The sequence below is a fragment of the Anabrus simplex genome, chromosome 1, assembly GCF_040414725.1.
Source record: "Anabrus simplex isolate iqAnaSimp1 chromosome 1, ASM4041472v1, whole genome shotgun sequence".
Taxonomy (NCBI): domain Eukaryota; kingdom Metazoa; phylum Arthropoda; class Insecta; order Orthoptera; family Tettigoniidae; genus Anabrus; species Anabrus simplex.
The window spans coordinates 240,735,088-240,761,436 of NC_090265.1; the positions used below are offsets into that span (position 1 = coordinate 240,735,088).

The window sequence follows — 26,349 nt, forward strand, 5'->3', positions numbered from 1 at the left end:
CCATTTCTCTTGGGGCTGAACTTTGACTTAAAGGGCACCCAGAATGTTACAGTTCATTTCAGAAATCCCGTCCGGCTCAATGGCTAAATGGTTAGCGTGCTAGTCTTTGGTCACAGGGGTCGCGGGTTCGATTCCCGGCAGGATCGGGAGTTTTAACCATCATTGGTTAATTTCGCTGGCACGGAGGCTGGGTGTATGTGTCGGGTTCATCATCATTTCATCCTCATCCTGACGTGCAGGTCACCTACGGGTGTCAAATCAAAAGACCTGCACCTGGCAAGGAGAACATGTCCTCGGACACTCCCGGCACTAAAAGCCATACGCCATTTCATTTCAGCAATCCCGGAAACTATGAATTCGACACTAATGTCGGTTGTTTTTTATTATCTTCAGCCAATTCTCCAAGCATTTTTTCCAGATACTAAGTCATATTTTTACCAAGTTTAGTTGATAGCTATGCTGAAACAAACACACTAACATCCATAAATTCTGTAACTTTGGACATTTCCTTTCTTAACCCCTCTCACCGTCTGACTTAAAACGACATTGGAGTGTCACTATTCATGTTAGCGACATGGGGTGTACACTCCATCCTCTGATTACTTCTCACATGTTTGGGAACACCCTGTATAATCTTCTGGAACACACAGATATTTTGCGAGCGATCCAGTACTGCAACGAAGTGAAATGGCGTACGGCGTTTAGTGCCGGGAGGGCCCAAGGACAAACCAAGTGTAGGTCTTTTGAATTGACGCCCGTACGCAACCTGCGCGTCATGATGAGAATGAAATTATGAAGACGACACATTCACCCAGCCCCCGTGCCAGCGGAATTAACCATTTATGGTTAATATTCCCGACCCTGCCGGGAATCAAACCCTATGACCAAAGGCCAGCACGCTAACCATGGAGGGTAATGAAATTATAAACGTATTCTTCGCCAAAAACACTATTATGTCAGTAGACGTACATGGACATGACGTAACCGTACGTAAGATAAGAAGTTGGAGGCTGGTTCCATATGATCAACAGTGGGAGGCTTTGGACAGTCTTGAGAGGTGCCAAGAGCTAATAATACTCAGCAACTCCAATCAGCGCTAACTGTTCATCAGTTGGCTCCATCTCAACAATTCGCCACAACGAACAACAGCTACATGATTACAAATCTGCTTTCAAAGTATACGTCACACCAATAAACTTTATTTTCGTAATCTTCTTATTGTTTTCCTCCTCATTAAAGAAGCAGTGCGATCATTGACCCACTTCTGAATAGTTTACGTTGGGGAGGCTGCAACCGCCTCAGAAATGAAATAAAATGAAATAATAATAATAATAATAATAATAATAATAATAATAATAATAATAATAATAATAATAATAATGGTTTCGTAGGTGCACTGTGTGTCACACGTGTGGATCTCAATAGTTTTACAAACAGGTGCACTTTCTGATGTGAAGGGTTGCGAGCTTCACATATGTTCTGTGTGTGAAAGAGATGTGTATTTAGATCAGGGCCTCTCAAACGCCCAAAATCTCACGCGTGCAGAGCGAGGCGCAAGAGCTCCGTGCACTGTGCATCGGTGTCACTCGGCATAGCTCGGATCAACGCTTCGTCTCTGGGCTACTCGGCTAAGCTCGGCTCTACTCGGCTCAACTCAGCCCGGATTTGGAGCGCTACGGCGCAAGTGGGGCAGAGGGAGACAGGCGGAGCGAGCAAGGCAGGCGTGAGGAAAGAGAGAGTAAGCGCTATTGCTCCAAATCGAGGAGTGGGGGGTCTGCACTCTGGTCAACCAAGCCAAGTCGTCTTTTGCACCGTGCACAGTGAATGCACCACGCGCATGCACCCTGAGAAGCCCTGATTTAGATGAACATAAACACCCAGTTTCCGCGCCAGAGGAATTAACTAGACGCAGATAAAATCCCTGACCGAACCGAGAACTGAACCCAGGGTCCCCTCAACCTAACGCTTAAATGTTGACCATTCGGCCAAGGAACCAGAAAGAAAATGACAATAATAATAATAATAATAATAATAATAATAATAATAATAATAATAATAATAATAATAATAATAATAATAATAATAATAATAATAATACGGTAAGCTGAGTAGCTCAGACGGTAGAGTTCACGTCTTTTGAGCTCAAGCTGGCTAGTTCGATCCCGGCTCAGATCGGTGATATTTGGAGGCGCTCCGAGACACCAGCTTTCCGTCTGTAGATTTACCAGTACATATAAAAGGACAAGAGAACATTCTGGCATTTGGCATCTCAGAATTTTTTTAAAAAATTCTTAATGGTACCTACATCCAATAACGTTATTATTATTAAAATGAAAAGTGACGTCGTTGTAGTTCTGATTCAATGTAAAACTGGTGGTCACGGGGCTATGGTAGTTTCAGCAGAATTCACGTAAAACTACAAGCATGTTTGTTTAATTATGATTTCATTCATTGAATGTGACCATTTTGTTTATTGTAGTCTGTCGAGCTCGATAGCTGCAGTCGCTTAAGTGCGGCCAGTATCCAGTATTCGGGAGATAGTGGGTTCGAGCCCCACTGTCGGCAGCCCTGAAGATGGTTTTCCGAGTTTTCCCATTTTCGCACCAGGCAAATGCTGGGGCTGTACCTTAAATAAGGCAACGGCCGCTTCCTTCCCACTTCTAGACATTTCGTGTCCCATTGTCGCCATAAGACCTAACTGTGTCGGTGCGACGTAAAGCAACGTGCAAATATATATATTAGTCTGTATTAAAGCAACGTCGATTCCTCACAAACCAACGGATGCTTTTCAGAAGTAAGATGTGTCGTTTCAAAACTCCTCAAAACAGGGAATCGAAATAACATTCGTCGGGGTAAAACAAACGAGTCTTTGCCTTCAGAAGGACAGGTCTCAGACACGACCCTATTGCTGCAAAATTATTAACAAGTATACTAAACTAAAATACATTTTCGTATTAATAACTGCGATGGTAAAGCAGACAACGCCGCCCCACCGGAGCCGGCAGGGCTCACATGGGCGGGAGTATCTTATAAACCAAACGAGTTCGCTAACAATAGAATTGGAGAGGTATTAAAGATTAATTTAAAATGATGTGCTATTGTTTGATAAGGACACACAATGGAAGATGATGGGCTAGTCTCCACAACTTTTAACACACGCTTTGCTCTAACAAAATGCTCTCCGTAAAATTGCGATCTCACAGATATTTTTCTACTTGTTCTTGAATAGACTTCAAGGGTTCAATCTCTCTTACGTATAATTTAAAGACACTTTATGAGCATACAGCATGCAGGACTCATTGTATGCACCATTTATCTTTGTGCAAAACTTGAACAATGTGTCTGGTTGCCTGAGAACTTCATCCTCTTGTTGCTTTATTTAGAGAATAAGGGCTTTGTAGTTAGCAGTCTGATACAGGCAATGCGTATATAGCACGGTTGTAGTTTTACGTGACTGTAGATAGCGTAATCATAACAACGGGATATCCAGTTCTACGTTGGGACGTAAATTTAGTTTTTAAAATTATCAATCACATTTAGAAGAGGGTGTACGGACCATGGTCGCCTATGCGGTAGCCCAGTGGCAATGCCGCTCAGCTAATATACACTAATATGCTAATATGCACTATGTCTTCTGGTATGGACTAGAATAAATTTGTTACTTTCATTGATCTGTCTCAGTCTCATCCTTGGATTTAACAACATGAAACTGACCGAGGTATGAGTGGTGCTAGTAATGCCATACTTTATGCAGCCAGTCCCTGGTATGTATGGTGTGAAAATGTTGCTCACAGGGTCAGCTGGTGCGTTCATTTTAGTGGGCTTGGCAGACTGATATGTAATAGCAACTGCCGGCTCAGTGAGTAAAGCAACGGGAAACTACCTCACTCCTCATTTCCCTAGTGCGCCTCTCCAGTGACACCTAGGCCACCTATGGCAGCTGATGGTGGAGCTGTTGAGGATCAAACAAGCCTCCGGGGTAACCACTTACCATACATACATACATACCCTTTAGTGTTCCGTCTCCAAGTGGAGCGGGATAGCCGAGTGGCTAGTTATGTACAAACAAGCCATGAAGGCCCTTGGAAGAGCGGAAGGTAAACCTGACTGGAACAAACTGGTTAGCTCATGCCACCGTGAGCGTGGTTTGGTTTTTGAAGTGAAATGCCAAGTCCCTACAGTTCAGAATCCTCGTATTACTGGAGGTCATGTGGCTACGGTCACGATATCGCCAGTCATATAAAACTACAAGCTTACTTGTGTTTTGCTTTGTTCCATTTTCAAACCACTGTAAAACTATCAACCGCATTTACAACCCCATATTTGCAACTACGACTGTGGCCTCCTCCTTACCTGTACCACTTACTTTGAAATCATTAATAATAAAGAAAACCTGACTATCGTCTCACCAGGTAGCATACTCCCTTCCACTTTTCTCACATGATCCCACCAATAACGGCTCCGAGGGTAGCAGGTTAGCACGCTACTCTTTGGTAGAAGTGTCTGGGTTTGACTCCCGATTGGGTCGGGGATTTTAACCTTCAGTGATAAATTTCTCTGGCTTCAACATTAAATGTAATCGAAGGTAGGACCTCACCATCACAGACGAGCAGATTACCCATGGGAATCAATTCGAAGGATCTACACCAGGCCTCTCCAGCGGTCATTCGCCATTACATTATTTAACCAATAAAGCTGGGTCATCCACTACTCCGACTCGTTGGCTGAATGGTCAGCGTACTGGCCTTCGGTTCAGAGGGTCCCGGGTTCGATTCCCGACCGGGTCGGGCATTTTAATCGCTTCTGATTAATTCTTCTGGCTCGGGGACTGGGTGTTTGTGTCCGTCCCAACACTCTCCTCTTCATGTTGACACAACACACTACACTACCAAACACCACAGAAACACGCAATAGTGATTACACCCCTCCATATAGGGTTGGCGTCAGGAAGGGCATCCGGGCGTAAAACAGAGTCAAATCCACATGTGCGACGCAGTTCGCACCACCCGCGATCCCACAGGTGTGGAAGAAGAAGAAGAAGAAGTAGTATTAGTAGTAGTAGTAGTAGTGGTAGTAGTAGAAGTAGAAGAAGAAGAAGAAGGTCGGGTTATCCACTAAGTTCATTCCTAACTTACACAGGCTTCATCTCATTTTGGTTCCAACCTGTTCCCACAAGCAAACATTCTAGCTATTCATGTAGCAGTACCGATTGGTCCACAGTACAAGGTTGGCGACCAATGAGGGAATAAATGAAAATTACCAAAACAGACTGACTGTACAATAAGTAGAGGCATGATTTTTTCGCGTTAATTTATGTTCGATTTCGCGAAAAGGAAGCAATTTTTCACGTTATTACGCGAAACAGGACTGACCCCATCGCTTTAATTTCGTCTTAATCCTTTCCTAAAGTTATTCATAAAAGGTTTAATTCCTGAGGTTTATGAATTATTTATGTGAAAGGTAGTGTTGGGAATGCACTTCGAAAACGATAAAACACGGGTACAATTCCACAATAATCGAACACATTTATTTTAATACACATATATACATCGAAGCCATCTTGCGAACAACAAAAATGATACCAAACTAAAACTTGAAGTGTCTTTCTTTGCTTATTTCAAAGCTCTCGTAAACAAATCTCAGGAGTAACAAGAATCAAAGAGGTTACACTAACTGATCTCACACAACATCCTCCCACCTAAGTCAAATGAATGTTAACATGAATTGACTTACACCCTTTATGCACAAATTGCCACTTTCATAAAATAGTCCTGAAACAATTACAAAATGATAAAATTCAATAATATAAACACAAATAAATATGTTAATTGACACATATCACAAATTTAACCTTTCTGGCTTGTGAATCAATCGTCCTAGACGAGTTATTTTCACTGTCTGCTTTGAAACTTGAGGACCATCTTCAGCAGGGGTAGAAGAGTCACATGCTCCGGCCTCGTGATTATCCTTTATATTTTCCTCACTTGGAACAAAGTCTTTCCTTAGGTGGTTTCGGATTTCCTGGGTATCCTCAGGTGGTTGAAACTCGAGTTCTAGTGGGTATATTCTTTGAACTGGCCTTATAAGCTCGCCTGAAGCAGTGATGACACGAACTACTCTAACATTGCCATCCTTTCCCTTAACAAGCTCGACAACTCGTCCCAATGGCCAATCCATTCTTCTAGTGTCATCATTGCCAACCAAAACAATTTCCCCCAGTTTGAGATCATGCGGCTTATCCTTGCTGGCGAATAACTTCAACTGACCTAAATACTCAGTACGAAATCTTTCTCTAAGATTCTTTTTCAACTGAAGGCGATACTGCAGTCTTTTCCGAAGATCAGTTGCTTCGAACAGGTCATACTCGGGTACTCCTACTTCTATGTCGTGTAGAAACATGTTTGGAGTTAGAGCAGCCAGATCTGATGGGTTGTCAGACAAATAGGTTAATGGCCGAGAATTTATGACGGTTTCGCAGTCACAGAGGATTGTCTGCATCTCTTCATAGTTGACAGATGATCGACCAAGCACTCGACGGAGAAGAGTTTTGAGCATTCCTACTAGTCGTTCCCACCAACCTCCCCACCATGGCGAAGCTGGAGGATTAAAACGCCAATCTATCTTCCGCGCTGAACTGTATTGTGAGATTGCATTCCAGTCCAGTTTGTGACAGGAGTTCTTAAACCCAACAAAATTTGTTCCCTGGTCACTGTAGACAATGACAGGTCTTCCTTGTTTGCTGCAGAAACGTCTGAAAGCTTGTAGAAAGCTATCTGTTGATAACGAAGATACCAGTTCCAATCGAACTGCACGGTAAACTCCACAAGTGAATAAGCAAACCCATGCCTTCTTCGAGGTTCCATCATCGGCTTTGATGTAGAGAGGACCAGCAAAATCAACTCCAGTAACTTCAAAAATTCTTGCGTCACGCACTCTACTCTCAGGTAAAGGTGAAGGATGAGCTGCCAACTTCTTTGAACTATGACGTTTACAAATCATGCAGGAGTTAATAACAGCTCTAATTGTTTGTCTACCTCCTAGAATCCAATACTGTTGCCTCAGAATTGACAAAAGCATCTGCGTACCAGCATGACAGTTGCTAAGATGGGCGTCCATAATCAGTCGCTGAACGACTGGGTGATCAGCCTTTGGGAGCACAATGGGATGACAAAAGTCCCTGACATCATCCCGGTTTGATATCTTGGTCATCAAACGAATCAATCCCTGTTCGTCAACAAATGGAAGTAAGCTCTTTAGTTTGGAATTGAAAACATCTATGAACACTTCCTCCTGCACCCACCGTAAAATCTTCCTTTCTGCCGTGACAAATTCCTCACTTGTCAGGTCACAATGTATGCGTTGAGCTTTGCTGATGCGACAGTTGGTCAGAAAGCGGAACATCCAGCCTACCATCCTTACAATTTTCTTGTACTGAGAAAAGTGTCGGTAATACCAATCTTTACTGATGTCTTCTGAATTACTTGATATCAATGAAACGACATTCTTCCTTCTCTCCGCATTTATCTCTTCCTCATTATAAGAAAAGTCAGTTTGTGGCCAGCAGTCTGGATTTTCTCTCAACCAACCAGGGCCTTCCCACCAACGGCATTGTATCAACTTCTTCACAGAACATCCGCGTGATGGAAGATCTGATAGGTTTCCAGGAACATGTCGCCATTCGCAACCAACTGACAGTTCTCGTATCTCTTTAATCCGGTTCATGACAAAAGCATCCCATGCTTCACTTCGCTGAATCCAAGCAAGAACAGTTGAAGCATCTGTCCAAAAAATTGCCTTAATATCGGGAATACAATAATCCTTTACAATCGATGCATATAATCTCGTTGCTATTGAAGCTGCTAAAAGTTCTAACCTGGGAATAGTAAATCCCTTGCCTGATTTTCCAGTTGGTGCAACTCTTGACTTGGCAGCCACCAAGTGAACACTCACTTCACCCCCTTGCTCAACACGCAGGAATACAGCTGCTGCATATGATGTCTGACAGGCATCTGAAAAAATGTGAAGTGTCCAGGAGTCGTCTGGGCTGTTGCAGTTAGACAACCAACGAGGAATCTTGACTTGAGCTAAAAGAGGAACTTCTTCAAGCCAACTCAAGAATTTAATTTTGATCTCTTCATTGACTTCTTCATCCCATGTCAAACCTTCTCTCCAAGTCTGTTGAAGCAACAATTTTGGTATTAATGCTACACTATATGTGACACCCACCGGATCAAAAATTCTATGGGCAGCACTCAAAACAACTTTCTTTGTTATTTTCTCGAAGCTAATCGAAAGAAGGTTATCTATGTTGATTGCTAGGGAATCGTCGGACTTGTTCCATAGGAGTCCTAACACATTGATAGGTCCGGAAACATCATTACTTCCGGTCAACTCCCACCCTCGAAGACAAAATTGCCGTTCCCTCATGACACCTGAAGCTACATCAATAAACTGTTTAGCTTGTTCTTCATCGTCCAAACTGGCAAGGCAATTATCAACATAGAAGCTATGGGTAAGAAGTTCCACAAATGACTTGGGCCATGGTGACTTCCCTTCCTCACACAGTACTAATGTATTTTCAAGGTGAAGTTTGATGCATGATTCTAATAGAAAAGGACTTGGAGAGACTCCAAATACAACACGACGATGTCTGTATGTCTTGAGACTTCCATTTCTGTCTAACCACAAGAATCTCAAAAAATTTCTGTCTCTCTCACGAATGCTGATCTGGAGAAAAGCTCTTCTTATGTCTCCAACAACTCCCACCTTCTTCAGTCGGAAACGAGCCAACACGGAAGGTATTTTCTCAATTAAATTAGGGCCTTTCTCAAGACACTGATTGAGGCTGGGCTCTTTATCTTCTTTAGACGAGGCATCGAACACTGGGCGCACTGGTGTTGTTGATCCAGGTTTCACAACGTGACGATGAGGCAAATGGTAGCAATGAACATCCATTTCCTGAGGAGGCACTTCTTCTATCACCCCTACCCTCAGCCAATCATCTAGTACTTCCTGATAAGCATCATAGTAACCTTCAGTCTTCAATCTCTTAACAGTAGACATCAATCTCTTCAGTGATAATTGGTAATTATCAGGCAGTGGAGGATGGTTCTCAACCCATGGGAGGTGAACTTCAAACCGCTCTTCTTCATTGACTGATACTGTATCAAGGAAATGTTGCTGTGTAGTAGACTCAATCTCAGATCTGCTGCGTTTCTCAGATGGATCGCTAATCCCTAAAGTATCTAGAGTCCACAAATCTGTGATGGTGGCTTCTCTTGTTAGCATAGCAGTCACCACCATAGCCATACTTTCCTCATTCCTATGTTCTGAAGGTACTTTGCCCATTAAAATCCATCCCAAACGAGTTTCCATGGCCACTAGTCCAGTACTTAGTATCTTGTGGCCTCCTGTAAACAATTTGCCTGCAACATCAGCTCCAATTAATATTTCTATTGGTCCATAAGATTCGATGTCACTCAAAACAATGTTCTGACTTCTTAGTTCTTCAATCCAAGGACCTTGCTGTACTGAAGGTATGGCATCACAAATTCTTGTTTGGTCTAATGCTTCAAAGTGACAGTTGTAGCTACCATCCGGACTAGAGAGATAAATAGTGTACACACAATGATGGTATACTCCAGTGGTTGTACCTCCAAATAGCGAGTGTTGGATATTTTCCTGTCTGCCAGTTTGATATCCCATTTCCGTGGCTGTACTCTTCAAAATGTAGGAACGTTGTGATGCTGAATCAATTAATGCTCTTACAGTCCGCTCAACTCCTTGGCCCCGAACCTTGACAACTAGTGTTTCCATCAGCACCCCACAATGGTTCGACAAACTAGCTAAAGCTTCATCTTTCTGGACTTGCGCACTAGACGTCATCTTGTCTCCTGTTGAGTTCGGTCTCTCTACGGCTGAGTCTACCTGGGTTTGTGGCAACTTATCACACATAACCACAAAGTGTCCTCGACTACAAGTGATGCACCTAGGCCTATTTCTACATTTCTTCGCTGGATGTCCGACCTTGAGACAAGAAAAACAGCATCTTTTAGTCTCAAGTGCCAGACGACGTTCTTGCAAAGTCATCTTCTGGGCCTTAATACAGTCTTGAGACTTGTGATTAGACGAACAAAAGACACACCCTGCTGTTTCTCTACCAGATGCAGTAAGGAGACCTGCTGCTGTGGGAATGTTCTCATTCGGATTAGTGGTGTAATTCAAGCTCTTTTCCTTCTTCTTTGGACCTCCCTTGACAGCTACCGAAGACAAAACACCAAACCCTGACATAGCCAAAGTAATCTTCTGTTCCTGTTCTACTTCACATCTAAGAAATTGCATCAAACTGTCTAAACGATTCTTGGAATTCACACTCTGGTCACCGACACTAGCCCCCCTGGTTCAACAGCTGAATTTGAAGAAGACTGGCCAATGAGCGTGATTGAAGAAGTTCTCTCCCAAGTTCTTAGAATGTCCTCAGGCAAACATGACTCTACTAGTGGTAAAAGCATGGAATTACACTTGTCCGTTGTGACACCTGAGGTTCCTAGGGCTCCTATATGGCTCTGAAGCTTATCATAGAGGGATGATAAACACACCTTATTAGGGCTCACAGCATTCTGTAAGATTAAACTTAACAACTCCCTAATGTACACTTGTACCAGCAAATCATCCTTCCCATAGCGTGCTTTGAGACTTGATATTGCTTTACAGTAATTTTCTCCGGTAGCAGGAAAGCTCTCAACTAAATCTCTTGCTCTGGATCCAGAAGTGGTGGCCTGTATGAGGTATTGGAATTTATCACTAGAGTCTAAAAGAGGGTCCTCATCAATTTTCTTAAATTGTGACCAGAAAGGAAGCCAATCTTTTAGTTCACCTCCGAACTTTTTCAATTCCAACAAAGGCAGTTTGTATGAACGCTTAACTTGGAGTGACGAGTTAGAATTAACTGATACTGCAGTAGCTTCTGAGTTCCGGTCTTCATTTAATAATTTCGTAACAACAGTCTTAACCTTATAAAATTTGAACTTATACTCGTCAGCCATACTGATTTCTTTGTCTAACTCGTCATCCCTAACCTCCACGTTCTCAATCATATTAGTGAAGATAAGAGTATCCATACCTGTTAATTCATGAAATTTTGTTTCTAATAGATCCATATGTGCACTAATACTTTCCGTATCTTTCTCCGGCATCTGTAGTAACGGGTCGAGCTCATTGTAGATCTTGGTTATTGATCGCCGTAATACCGCTCTTGATTTCTTTGTCACAGCTATATTCACTTCCATGCTTGAAATACTACGTATGAAACTGTTTATATGATTATATAACTGTCTAATGTCCTGTCGCGGTCGCCAAATGTTGGGAATGCACTTCGAAAACGATAAAACACGGGTACAATTCCACAATAATCGAACACATTTATTTTAATACACATATATACATGGAAGCCATCTTGCGAACAACAAAAATGATACCAAACTAAAACTTGAAATGTCTTTCTTTGCTTATTTCAAAGCTCTCGTAAACAAATCTCAGGAGTAACAAGAATCAAAGAGGTTACACTAACTGATCTCACACAACAGGTAGATAAATACATAAAGAGAAGCAATATTGATAATTCATTATTCTTTACGTAATCTTGATTAGAACTATAGTATAGCCCTCATCAAGATTACATTACAAATTACCTTTTCACCCTACATGACCATACCATTAAGGGATTTTATAGAATACTAGCAAGATACCCGTGCTTCGCTACGGTTTTAAATTTTTTTTTCTAAAAAATTTTGAATTCTGGCGAGTCTGCTGTCGACTGAGCCTGTAAAATACACCCTCAGATTGTACGTCAAACTGTTTTGGGGAATGATTATTAATTTTCTTATCTAACGCGCATGGGAACCCTCTACATAAAATTGGAATGTTTTTAAACCCTATCTTATTTAACATCTAGGACGTAAAAACGGCCAACCTGTGAAATTTAGATGTAGTACGTCAAACAATAATGGAAGAAAGAATGCTTTTTAGGCAGTGAGTGTTTAAAAAGTATTTCTTAACATCTAGGACATAAAACACCGCCCTTCATGAAAAATTAACATCGAGCCTGAAATGGTTTCGGAAGAATGGATATTGTGTTTTCTGAGAGTCAACCACCATTTAAACCCCTTAGAGGAGAAATATTTTGAAGTATATGATATTTTACATCTAGAACATAAAAGAAGAACCTTCTCGTAAAATTACAAATTTTACATCTAGAACATAAAAGAAGAACCTTCTCGTAAAATTACAAATTTTTTACTTCAAACAGTTCTGGAGGGATGAATAATTTCATTTGCCGAGATAACCCCATTTAACACGTTAGGGGTGGGATCTTTAAAACTATTTCCTAATTCACACCTAGGATATACATACCGCAATTTGGAATTTTGTCTTCGTACGTTAAATGGTTTCCGAGGAAGGATTGAATATGTCTATTTTCGGATCTTAACCTCCATTTAACTCTCTGAGAGTTTAAATGTGTTTCAAACGTTCTATTACTTAACACCTAGGATTCGATTTGAAAGTTTAACTTCGCATCAAACGGTTTCATAGAAGTTAATATTTTCGGATCATTCCTCATCCCCCATTCGAAACTGTTTAGGGGTGTATTGTTTGAAGACCACTTCTTATTTAAAATATAAGACAAACAATGTAGTGTGTATAGCAAGCAGCGCCGATCTCCGATAAAAATCGAGATGAAACCTCCTTTATTAATTAGGCCTGTTATATATATTAAGCTTGTGGAAATTGATTAATAATTTGAGAGGTTCAAGACTTTAAATATTATACATTCAATGTCCGCAAGAATTCGTAGGTACCATTAATTGTATACAATCTCAAAAAGAATGTTTCTCCAGTTGTGCATCAAATTCAAGATTATTTCAGTTAAAGCCCTCACTTTTACAAATAAAGAAAAGGAGTCAGAAATTCGGTCGAGTACCTTGGCTGTTGTAGAGAGTTTTAGAACTTCAACAACTCCTACATAATCCCAATCCTTACACGTGAAATATTTTGAATTATATCATATTTCATACCTGCAACATCCAAATCTTTTAAAATTTCAAGTTCGTACTTCAAACGGTTTGGAGGGATGAACAATTTTGTTACAAGTCATCACCCCCCAGCCAAAACATCTTAGAGGTGTATTATTTTCAGACTATTTTTTGTTTAAAATCCAAGATATATAGGAACAGCTGTCATGTGAAATTTCAAACTCGTAGGCTATACGAAATTGTTTGACAGACCTCACCCCCTAGTCAAACCCCCCTCCCCTCCTTCTTATTCAAAATACGTGGCATATAGGAAGGCCATCATGTGAAATTTCAAGCCCATCATGTCCCAAACGGTTGGAGAGAAATGGATATGTATGCTGTCAGGCTCCACTCCCAGTCAAAAACCCTTATGGGTGTATTATTTTTAAGACTAGGTTTTATTGAAAATATAAGACATACAGGAGGAACCAAAATGTTAAATTTCAACCTCGTATGTCAAACGGTTTCACCTTTAAATACTAAATTTGCTTCTAAACTTGTCTTATTTAAAATCTAGTACATAAAGAAGCAATCATTGAGTGCAATTTCAACTTTGCCTGGTCAATGGATTCGGAGGAATGAATATTATGGTTTTCAGGATTTTACCCCTGTTTCATCCCCTTAGGGGTGGAAATTTTGAAAATCTTCCTTAGTGGGTGCCTCTTGCCTTTATATATATATACACCAATTTTCACGTCTGTAAAATCTTCAGTTTTCGAGATATATCTGAAAATGTATTCATTTGAAAAATTCACACGTTTCCGAAAAAAAAAATCGTGTTTATTTTTAAAGAAGATTCTAAATACCAATGTTCATGCCTACAATATCTTCAGTTTTTGATATATAAGCACCCTCATAAAAAGAACTGAACTCTGTTTTTACATCTTTTCATCCCCCTTAAGAGGATTTTCAGAAAACGGAAAAATAAGCGTTTCTTTAATTATATGGAGATTCCAAATACCAATTTTTACGTCTGTAAACTGTCAAGTTTTTGAGATATAGATATACTCATTTAAACAATTCAACCCCCCCCCCTTTTCACCCCTAGCGATGGAATATGTAAAAGTCCTCCCTTAGTGAGCACCTACACTGTAACATTGAACCCTTGAACTTACCATTCCATCGTTGGTCGGCCACGGCTGCTACAGTAGAACAATTTAGAACTCTTAAATCCTGGGTCGTTGCGGGAATAAATTCGGTCACGATCTTAACCAAACGATGGGGTTCAGAAGAGAGCCTAACTACTTGAAATGAGGAGCAAAAATGTGCTTACTAACTTTTATTAAATTGAAAGAGCACGATAACATCATTAATTTAAGATGCATTCTTGCACACAAAAAAAAATATAAATTACTGATTTTTGAATGTTCCAAACACAGTCACATTACATACCGTCACTTTGTTTCTACAATGTCGAAGAGTTGCTTCGGAGAAGCTAATATGTTAGTGGACAGCGAAACTGAAAAACTGAAAAAGGGAAGACCTGAAAACCGGGCACCTATTATTCCAAACGAGAACTGAGAGTTAATCCACACGATCCGTGGAAAATCTGACTTTCAACAATTAGAACGCCTGATTTTCTCTCAATTAAGGTTATCCACCAGTCGAATACCCATAACGGATACGGAACACCCGCCGAATGGACCCTTAATCGAACCAAACTGACTATCAGTTGCTTTGGATAGGTTGCGAAAAATTATGGGAAAGCATGGTGTTCACTACAAGTTAACAGCATCATTCACAATTGAAATAAAATCCCACCATGTATTTGTCATTCATGACACCCTTAAGTGATAAGGTAATCCCGATGCTTAATGTGCATCACCCCAAACAGCTGTTCGGAAGGAACCAACAACAACATGATCCGAGAGGATCTTACGTTATGTCGTTCTAAAGGAACAAAGCTGCGAAATGCAGGAAACAATTACTAATTATGCATTTAGAAGAAATGCCAAACACTGAAGTTAATTAAAAAGTGGAAAGTCACTTGAAAAGTATTATTATCGAACCGATTTTCAGGTTAGAAATGGGTTTGTTATGTTTAATAAAATTACCAGTCCACGCTAAAATTTACTACACTTTAAGGAATTCTTTCCCTTGAAAAACAATGCTACCAGTACAGATCTCTCTATTTACTGTCTGTCCCAACACACTACTCGTAAAGTGATTACATACTTACTTTAACTATGAATAAAATGAAAGTACGACAAGATTGAAAATAAAATAAAATACTGGCTGACGAATCGAAACCGCATTCGCAACTCAAGTCTCACTCTAATACACTGAGTGTCAATATGCACACTATCAAACGAGAACGGACGTCAAAACGAGAAAACAATAAAGTCCGTAAACATAAATTAATATCTCGAAGTCATTAAAGCTTAACACGCACGAAGAATTACAGTAAAATATATAATCCATATCGAGCCGATATCCAACACTTGGACAACCCTCACTTGTCAACAGCTGTCCCGTTATCTCAATGGAGAGCTACGCATTGACCCTCTTCATTAAATCATATCGTACTGTAACTGCTACCTTCCTCCAGGCCACTTCAACAAAAAAAACAAAAGAGAAACATCTAAACTGAGACTTGAGTGTGTACAGCTACCATCCCAGACCTATCGTCGGGCTCACTTGAAATCTGTACATCCTAACCCTAATCATTATGTACATGATGCCTTCCAAATTCTATCGTCGGGCGTGAACTAGGACGTCTCATCATCAGTGACTCCAAGAATAACATGTGACGTCCTAAATCTATCGTCGGGCGTCAAAGTGGGTCGTACTACGCCTCCCTTAACATATCAGGCGAACTAGCAATTTCAAACAACTCCGACATTTAACACAAAATCTGGTCAGACAAATACACACGACGGAACCACGTCTCTTACTATCAAATGAATACAAGTCGAAAAACACAGTAAGTCTCTACCATTACAATACATGAACTCAAAAATAAATATACGTGACGAACGATTCTCCACCTCGAACACACTCTCAGCCTGTGCACTGAAGTGTTAGGGAAGCAAATGAAAATTCCCTACACACATTTACCATTTAGTAGATGCCTTCAAAATAATAATCATCACTACCGCATTCGAAGTTCTCAAATCGCCTATCATCAATTCCAACTATATTATCAATGACCTCTCCAGTGAACAAATTCGATACAACCCAACCATGGGTCCAAAGTGCTCTTTGATCCTTGAGGTCGCTCATCATCTTATTATCCATACGGGCTTTCCGTAACCAAAAATCACTGGATGTGTACTACCCAGACTTTAACATTTTACTAGAGTCGTTTTCACTTGGAATCTTTCTATAAATTTACGATGCTTCACACCATAGTCGTCTCAAATTCGGATTGATTGCGGAAAACAGTACAGCCTGCCTCAACACAGCCTGTTTCCTAAATACTTCCTCTTTAAAAATATAGCTTGTCTCAACTCCTTCTCCTCGCTTTATTCCAGCGGTATCACTTCTCTCTCATCTCCACGTACATATAAATTCGTCGCTCTCAAATTCCTTTTCCTTCAAGACCCTTTTTCATACTTCGATCCCCTGGTGGAAACGACAACCATTATTAAACACATCTCTTACTTTACTATTATTACGACTTTCGAACCTCGAGAGTCCAAGAGCACCCAGCGACTTTTCGTATCATTGATATACACGATGTCTCAAAATTTCCTTCCCATTAATGACTGTGACTCTAACAAATTTCACCGAAATCATCTAAATATGCCTGCGATCCTTGTAAAAATATACTGGTTAAATGCATTTTAACATAGAAAAATTTCCTTATCCCGCGATAGACATTATTATTATTATTATTATTATTATTATTATTATTATTATTATTATTATTATTATTATTATCGACCAACATTTCTGAATTCAACTGACATCTGAGATTAAGATATTCGCCACGACAAATTTACACTTATAACGTTCCAAAAATCCACGCTTTCCATGATATCTCATCGAACATTCAACACAAAATTTTAAGCGTCGCATTTTACCGTTCTTGACATGAACTTTACACACTGAAATTTTCACACGCTGACCAAAAATTACAACACCTTTCGCCTGATAATTACGAATATCAACCCGACAATCATCTTGAAAAGTTGGTTGGGACAGACAATAACTAACTAACTACAACATAATATAAAATAGACAGACCTGCACAATGGTGACATTCCCAGCATTCTGGTTACATCGTCAGCAGCTAACCTCGGGCTTAGCCGCTCATTTTCACAGATAACATTTTCATTTCCAAAATCTCACTCATACAAACACTACCCTTCACACACACGAGATTAAAATTACCATATAAATCAGGCACTTTCTCTGTAACTTGCACCACGAACTTCCCTCGTCCTGCAGTCGACTACAACTGTCCGATGCGTTCCCAGAGTGGTTTCTCTCTCCGTTACCTCAATAAAACAGGTGTTCGGCCGATAAGGGAGCAGAACTACTCTGAATAGCTTCCCCCCAAGACTCTGCTTCACTTTCAAGTGTACATGAGATGATATAAATAAAACCTGCTGCGTATATTTCAACCAGCCTACACTTTTCCTAGTTCGTCGGCAAACGTTCAGAGCTTTCCCAATCACTTTTCTTCTTAACCAAGTATATGGACCTTAGCCACGGACATGTATTTAATTATTTGTCGGTCAATCTGGCGCGAATTTCCAATGGCGACGGGCGCAAGCTCCCGCGGCTTCAAGTTCCAGATCGACACTCAAAAATCTACGGTGGGGGGTTTCTTTTATAATCTCAGGAGGGACGCTATCCCCTCTATGAGGCTGGGTTGTGTAATCTGCCAATTTTGCGTCTAATAGACCGATTTTGATAAGACTTGTCCCAGAACTCCGGACAGCCTTGCACTTATGTTAGATGTTAATTTTATAATTTTTCTACACTTACAACAGGGGAAATAAATTATTTCTGCCCGTGCGTTTCGCGCGTTTTCTTCCTCCCCTGACCTTGGCACGTGTAGCTGGTTCGCTGATCTCACGCTAACATGTACTTAGGCTTAACTGCATTTAAGTTTTTCCCTGGTGTCTCTGTCTTCACGGGGGGTGTACGAATAATTTTGCTTATTTATTTCTTTCTTTACTATATTGCCAAAATCCCTCGTTGTATAGAATTCCATGAATTTAAAGAATTGTCGGGCACTCGAGTCCCACCGAGGTGTCCCGGCAATTCACGAGCTCGCCGTGAGTGAGAACCTTCCCACGCAACATCGGGGCTCGTAGGAGCGCAACATGGCTGCCTTCAAACATAAAAGTACTTTCTTAATACCAAATAAATATTGGAGAAAAAAAATATTTTTCTCACCGTAGAATTATGGGTTCAACATAAACGTATGCCCAAAATTTTATTCCTTTCTGTCCAGTAGTTTTGGATCAGTCAGTCAGTCAGTCAGTCAGTCAGTCAGTCAGTCAGTCAGTCAGTCAGTCAGTCAGTCAGTCAGTCAGTCAGTCAGTCAGTCAGTCAGGACATGATTGTTATTTTATATATAGACTAGCTGATGTACCCGTGCTTCGCTACGGGATTCTCGGAAAGACTGACTTTGTGGTTTTCCTAACTGAAATCAACATAGGTCATTACAAAAATGTAAGTATGAATGTAGCGATTAAAAGCAATGCTATCATATAAAATACCGTACTCGATCAAATGGAAAGCCGCACGTTTTATCACTTTTAACGAACAGTGCTGCGGTTAGATTGCGGTGCCAATCTAATAATCCAAAGTTCCAGAGCTGGGATGACCAGGCCGCAGATTGCCATTAACACTCATCTGTCATTATTCCGCTAAATATGCACACTGTTCATTCCAATCAGTACCTCAGAGTAGGGATTGAATAGCCCGAATGCTAAGATGATCCAGTGTGTTACGTACCAGTAGTATCAGAAAATTTATAAACCAGGGGAATGGCATGCTAAAGAAGAAAGTTATCTAACTCACTAGCTACTTCCCATCAATATTCAGGCAGGCTGTTACACTCTGTCCGACTGGGCGAGTTGACCGTGTGGTTAGCGGTGCGCAGCTGTGAGCTTGCATCCGAGAGACAGTGGATTCGAACCCCATTGTCGGCAGCGCTGAAGATGGTATTCCGTGGTTTCCCACTTTCACACCAGTCAAATGTTGGGCCTGTACCTTAATTAAGGCCTAAGTCACTCCTAGCCCTTTCCTATCCCATCGTCGCCATAAAACCTATCTATGTCGGTGCGACGGAAATCAAATAAAAATACTCTTTACGCAGCAGTAATCCTATCTACCGGAGATGAGGGGCAACAGAAGACACGAAGCACATCACGACAAACAATGGTCAATGTAATGTTATTGTTGATCAGTGTTATGAGCTTTCTATATTGTAGGCCTACACATTTAGTTTTCTTTCGACTCTGTGATTTGTAAAATATTTTATACCATAAACTGTAGTTTCTTATTCTCCGACTTTACATACCGATTTTCATTAAATACTGTTTACCCATTTTCTCGTTACTCGGCGCTGATATGGACTTAGTAACAAAAATTCAAATTCATGAATATCTTGGTGATCATAGCCAGTACGGTAACAATGTATAAGACATGAATAATAGGAAATTTAATACTATATAACCTTAGTTATCTAGCATTCATCGACTACACTCCTAATAAGAAATATTTGAGAATTACATTTTAGGCCTTTTCCTAAACTACCGTTTCACTCAGCGTGAATAAAATAATTTACAGCCTAGACTATAGCGACTTATTTCCTGACTTTGCGTACCGATTTTCATCAAGATAGGACTACTAATAACAACAATATTTGAGAATTAAATTTTAGGCCTTCCCCTAAACTACCATTTTTCTCAGCGTGAATACAATTATTGACAGTCTAGATTGTAGCAATTTATTCCCCAACTTTGCATACCCATTTTCTTTAAAATACGACCAATAATGACATAAATAGTTGAGAATTTAATTTTAGGCCTCCCCCTAAACTACCATTTCACTCAGCGTGAGTAAAATTATTTATAGCCTAGACTGTAGCGGCTCATCCCCCGACTTCACATACCGATTTTTATTAGACCACTAACAACATAAATAGTTGAGAATTCAATTTTAGGCCTTCCCCTAAACTACCATTTCACTCAGCGTGAGTAAAATGATTTATAGCGTAGATTGTAGAGGCTCATCCCCCGACTTCACATACCGATTTTCATTAAATTCTCTTCAACCGTTTTCTCGTGATGCGTGTACATACAGACAGACAGACAGACAGACAGACAGAAATTACGGAAAAGTAAAAAGTGCATTTTCTTGTTACTATGGACATGACCGATACAGAAATACCATTATTTTCAAATTCTGAGCAATGTACAGACAAAACTCTTATTTTATATATATAGATATATAGAGTAATACGAAGAGATACTTCTGTCCAAATGAGAAATCCTTATTCTGGCTTCTGTTTCTCTTCACACACGTAATATAAGATCGTTATTTTTCATGAATTGCCATAAGACCTATGTGTGTCGGTGCGACGTAAAGCAAATAGCAAATTTTTCATGAATTTCGCTGCATTTTCGCACTTATCGCAAAATAAGTCAATTTCGCTTTAAACTGGCCCTTTCGCTTTAATTCGCTGTAATTCGCGAAAACAAAATCACTCATTTGTTAGCCAGAATCACATGATTCGTAAAGACATTTCCAAATCACTCCAAAATATATTTTGCCGCGTTTGTCGTTAATTCGGAAAAATCATGTCTCTCTAACAATAAGTAATACAAAGAGGGCTCCTACTTCCAGATCCGCAATAGTGTCAAGATTTGTTGCTGAATCTGACAAGACAGTGTTTGCACGGGTCAAGCATGACGATAATATTTTGAACTGCGATTACAGTAAATTAACAACTGTGACAGGCTGTTAAACAAATTACACACAGTGTATAGATAAGTTGGTGAAGGATTAAATATGAAATTAGTAGTGATGATTTAGCAATGACACTCGTATCTCCGGAATTAATTGAGCGAGACCTTCTGAAGTGCAGTTTATTAACCCGTCAGCAGACACGTATCAGATGTGTCATGAACCGAGGAAGATGTGCAGCCTTCGAAGGGCAATGTCCTGTCGGTGGGTGCCATAGCAACTACCAGCGGTAACAGTAAGTGGAGATCAATACCATCTTCCTGCTCCATCCGATTTACCTGTTGTCGGCACTCAAACTCTATATTATAACAATCTGTCCAAGAAAAGAAACAAGTCGGGATAACAGATACTGGGCAACCTCTCTACTTTAAGGTATCCAATTGGACAGTGTTGGAAATTTAACCCCCCATGTTCCAAATGCTTTTCTTTAAATGCCAGGCCATGTACTGAGGCACTGCACACACATTTAAGAAATGTTACATCACTCTTAGAAAAAGGAACGTTTGACATGCACTAAACCGCTTTACGCAGAAAACCACATTTTACATACTTATGTAAGTAGTAGATCATTCAACTGCATATCCAGTATCAGACCTTCAAAAGTTTGAAAAACTAACTACATTTCTGTTATTCATATTTTCATGTCAAAACGAAAAAACACATATTTAAAAAATACTTTATACAAAACACGCAAAATTTATTTTAGGTTTAAAAAATGTATAGTTCATTCAGTGAAAATATAGGAAGAAAAGCACAGTATAAATAAAATTCCGAGAGCTATATACAGTTCCGTCGGCCATCGATCACTACTCGGAATAATCGAAGGATAATTATTTTTCCTGCCAGGACTCATAGGTCTTATTAAATTCTGCAATTTATGGTAGCAAAGGATCAAAATTCAAGATTAGAATCCGTAGTGTCAAAATTAGAAATAAATGTCCAATGCTGGGCTTAATAATACAGAGAGGTGTTTAATTTATCACTTTGCAGGAAACGTCCTAAAATATTACACCAAATTTATTCATTGTGAATTCTGTACAAAGTTTATCCTCAAGTGGCGCAATTCTTACTGATATGGAAGACAAAGATGAACTAATATCTAGGAAAGGAATTTTTCGCTTGGATGTAGAATAGAGCCCTGGCAATCAAGCATCATTGTTTGTATTTATGAAAGAACTTACAGTCTCTGAGCCCAAGTAGAAGGGAATGATTCTCAGGAGCGTGTGGACGCTTGCGTGGATACTGATTTATGTTTGTTCCAAAACACTGCCCAGTTGTATGTGATTCTGAAATATTCTTTTTCCGCACGACGCTGGCTTAACTAAATAGAACGCATGACAAATAGGCATCCAAACCAGCAACCAGGCGTCGTTTTATGAATGATGAACGAAGAAATAAAAGAATATATACATCCGACTGCCAGTTCCTGAATTTATAGTCGTGCGGGTGTTTGTGATTTTGCTGGAATTTATAGCATCGCATTTTACGAGCAAAAATCTACATTTAATTTCCTGTATTAAGTTTAGAGGCAGGTGAATGTTCTGACAGGAGCATTCTGCATTAAGATACTTTTATCTCTGTTATTTCAGAGATTTACAATAATAATAATAATAATAATAATAATAATAATAATAATAATAATAATAATAATAATAATAAAATACGTTCAAACTTGTAATGGTGTTAATGTTGTGATATTTCGCCATTATCGTTTATCATTTATGTAAATATATTAACTAAGCTAAATCAAAAGCGATGATATTCAGCTCAATGCCCTGCAAACTATGAGGTGACGCGTGATCAACGCGACGGATCATCTCGGCCGACATTAATGGTTTTCTAGACCAGAACCGCTATCTCACTGTCAGATAGCTCCTCAGTTGTTCTCACGTATGCTGACAGAACCTCGTACCAGCATTTAACATCCAAGGAAAAATCCCTGTCCTGACCGGGAATCGAACGCGAGTCCCAGGTAAAAGACAGGCACGCAATTTCTAAACCCTGGAGCCAGAGGATCATTTACTGAAAGTATGAAAATGGTAGGTGGTAGTATATCCCGCCAATTTGGCCGGCAGGGTCACAGAGATGCCAAAGGCACTTCCAAACTTCTGCCCGCAGTGCTCATATGGAGTGAAAGCATATGACGCTGTTGATGGTGATTTGTTCGTAAAGTCTTGAGCAGACCCCTTGGAGCTATTCGACAGGAGTAGGCTATCCGCCGGCAGCGGGTTTCGCCCTCTTCTTTCTTAATATCGTATATAACGTAATTCATTTCATCTCATCTCATGAGGTTAACGTCAGGAAGGGCATCCGATTGTAAAACCTCACTACAACCCCGCAGAGAAATGCTGCCCAACCTTCCTTGGACAATTCTTGATCTCTTCCGATCCCGGCAATATTAGGTTTGTGAGATCTGCGAAGTTTTCATTTTCATGCCGCTCGAAACCCTTCCCTTTCTTTTGGCGATACCCTCATTATTCGAAATATCAGGCATCTTCCCTTCTTCAGTTTTGATTGAGGGGATGGTTGCCGATCTGTACTCCCCCTTAGGAGGGAGTTGCACCCTTCGCTAGCTTACATTTACTAAAATGATAATGTTTACAGCCCAGCAACTACAAATGTTACTTAAACAAAAGTGTGTACACTTGATAAACATTCACTGCCATTCATATTTTAGATACCCTAATAATAACTGGTAAAAAGTTGTCCAAATTTTCAATTTTCATATAACATTTGTCAGCTAAATGCGGTTTGCACTACTTATAAATAAAGCAAAGTCATCTCCATACAGGTCATGAAGGCCCTGGGAGTGGCATAAGGTAAAGGCTTCCACTATCCGTAACCTCGGCACTTGGTGGGGTAGAGTGGTTAGCTCTACCCCGGCCGCCTTTGCCCCCAGGAATTTTTGGTATAGGCTGAGTAAACCTCGGGGCCATATGCACCTACGAAAGTGGAAATCTCGTTTCTTAAATTTGTTGCACTATAAATAATTAACTGAAAATGTGATTCTTTTGCTGAAATGTTTGAAATACTTACATCAACAACATACCCCGGAACGTCTAAGTTTTCCTAATCGTAATTCCATGTAATTTTTCTTGTGTTTTCGCTACTGCCAATTTTTAAAAATGAAAAGTCACGTCCATGTGGTTCAGATTCCAAATAAAATTGAAGGTCCTGTGGCTATGATGATATTTCAACAGTCACGCAACATTACAAGCCTGCTTGCTTGTGTTGGTGGATACCATCAATGCCGGCCGGCTCTTTATGATGATGCAGTTTTCGAAGTGGGTCTACATGATTACTTTCTGGAACCTTCACGTTCTTGGAGTCTCGTATCGTGATCATATCACTAATGAAGAAATATTATCAGTTTCACTTAGAACTCGCAGCGTCTGCCAGCAAAAGTGACTGATGTCGCCTGGAACAAGCTGGCCACTGGCCACATCCTAACACGCCAGAAAACGTCATCTAAAGATTGTACTACAGTAGACACCTCCTGATGAGAAAGGGATTGAGGCGGGCTCCGAAGTACTTGGCGTCAAATAATCAAAGAAGATCCAGAACGATCAATACTTCCGGGGATAAAGCTGAAAATATTATGGATGATCGACTCTGATACTGACCAATGTGCTTTACACAGGTACGGTAACCAGACGTACCCTTACTAGTACATGCATGCACTCATTTTTTGTGTCTACTGTACTACACTCTCCTTTTTAGTAGGTAACTCTGTTGTACTCCTCGAACAGTTTTAATTAACTATAAAATTAACACTAAGGAAATGTACGACGGACCGATGGTGGGAACGTTAGCCAATCACAAAAATGCTATCAAATCAGAGTATTTATCAGCAGAGAGCAATTCTTATACAGCTCATCTCATTCGTTTAAATATCTAGAAGTCTGTAGAATTAATGCAGGAGAAAGGAGTCATACGTTCTATTTGAACAAATTTCGATTTGAAAAAAAAAATCCTGTGAGGGAAGGAGGGTTTTAACGAATTCAGTGAAGATTTGTCTAATGAGTGAGTGAGTTAAAACAATTTTCCTGAATTTTTGAAGATATGCTTGTTATGCTATACCTGCTCACAATTCAAATGTGAAAAGCACTTTGAGTTCGATGAAAGCACAGTGGACACCCAGAAAGAAACAGGCTCTCAGTGGACTTAGTGAAAAGTTGTCGGTTCAATTCAGTAGTCCTAAACTGTATCCAGTTTTATGAGTATTGTCTGAAGGTCAAGGAACCACTTCGTAACAAGTTCTTCACACTACAATGAATACAATACAACATAGCTAAAGGAATGATTAATAATAGAAAATATATAGCCTTGTTAATATGAAGAAGGCAGGTCTTACTTAACATTTCTTTTTCTTCTGTTCTTAATCACTGCATAGGAAATTGTTTTAACTCACTCACTCTTCATTAGACAAATCTTCACTGAATTCGTTAGCAAAAAACCTTCCCTCTCAACATTTGTTTCAAACCGAAATTTGTTCTGCTGCTACCACCATCCCCATCATCAGTGTGAAACCTGGTCAGCTTCCTACCAGTCACTGATAATAATGAACTCTTATTTAACTTTACCGATCTCATACCACTATACACATTGAAAACGATGATGAATCTTCACTAGCATTTCGTGCCAAATGTCTTAGTATAAGAGGCAAATCTATGAATAAACTTACCTGAGTTGCTGCTGATGACTTATTATCTGTGGTTGGTGTGACGCATGGGCAGCGGTAGTGGCATTTTGGTAAGGATAGCGGGAATATCTGGACATTGCGCAGTCTCATTGCGCCGATCTCACAATGCCGATCTGAAACAACAAGGAAACCTCAAATGATGTTGAGTTCTATAAAGTATTTTGGTAAAAATTCACACACACATACACACAAAGGAGTCAACGACAATGACAGACTAATAAAGAACTAGGTTTTACTGTTGTACCCGTCGTTGAATGGTCGAATTTTTGTACATTTGTAGCAGTAATGCTATCTAGCGGAAAGCAGAAGAGACGGAGCGCAGTCAGGATTTTGGTAGGTGCCCAGAAATTTGAAAAAATAAAAAATGTTGCATTCAGACTTTCTCCTATATAGTGTTTATTATCTCGGGAGAATACCACGCACAGTATAGTCACATCGTCAAACAAGTCAGTTTATTGCTGATTTGTGTCAGGGGTTAAGGATATAACACGCCATAACCACCGTGTTCCGTGCTGTACACGGGGTTGTAGTAAGGATGTGAGGGGGAATGTGTATAATTCTCTAGTAAAAACCCAATTATTTACCTTCATTATATCTAAAAGACTTAAACTACTCTCTAAAGTATCAAAAACTTTCGTGCTCCAAATG

The 26,349-nt window shown here is 40.0% G+C and overlaps 1 protein-coding gene across 2 annotated transcripts in view; it reads right to left on the reverse strand.

Moving 5' to 3' along the window:
• LOC136886300 (uncharacterized) overlaps window positions 1–26,349 on the reverse strand; it is a 697,376-nt gene that overhangs the window by 214,140 nt on the left and 456,887 nt on the right. For both annotated transcript variants that reach the window (XM_067159035.2, XM_068231038.1), the window contains one exon: window positions 25,684–25,814. In XM_067159035.2, coding sequence (XP_067015136.2) covers window positions 25,684–25,778 — 95 coding nt within the window. In that variant the 5' untranslated portion in view covers window positions 25,779–25,814. The remainder of the gene's footprint in view (window positions 1–25,683; window positions 25,815–26,349) is intronic.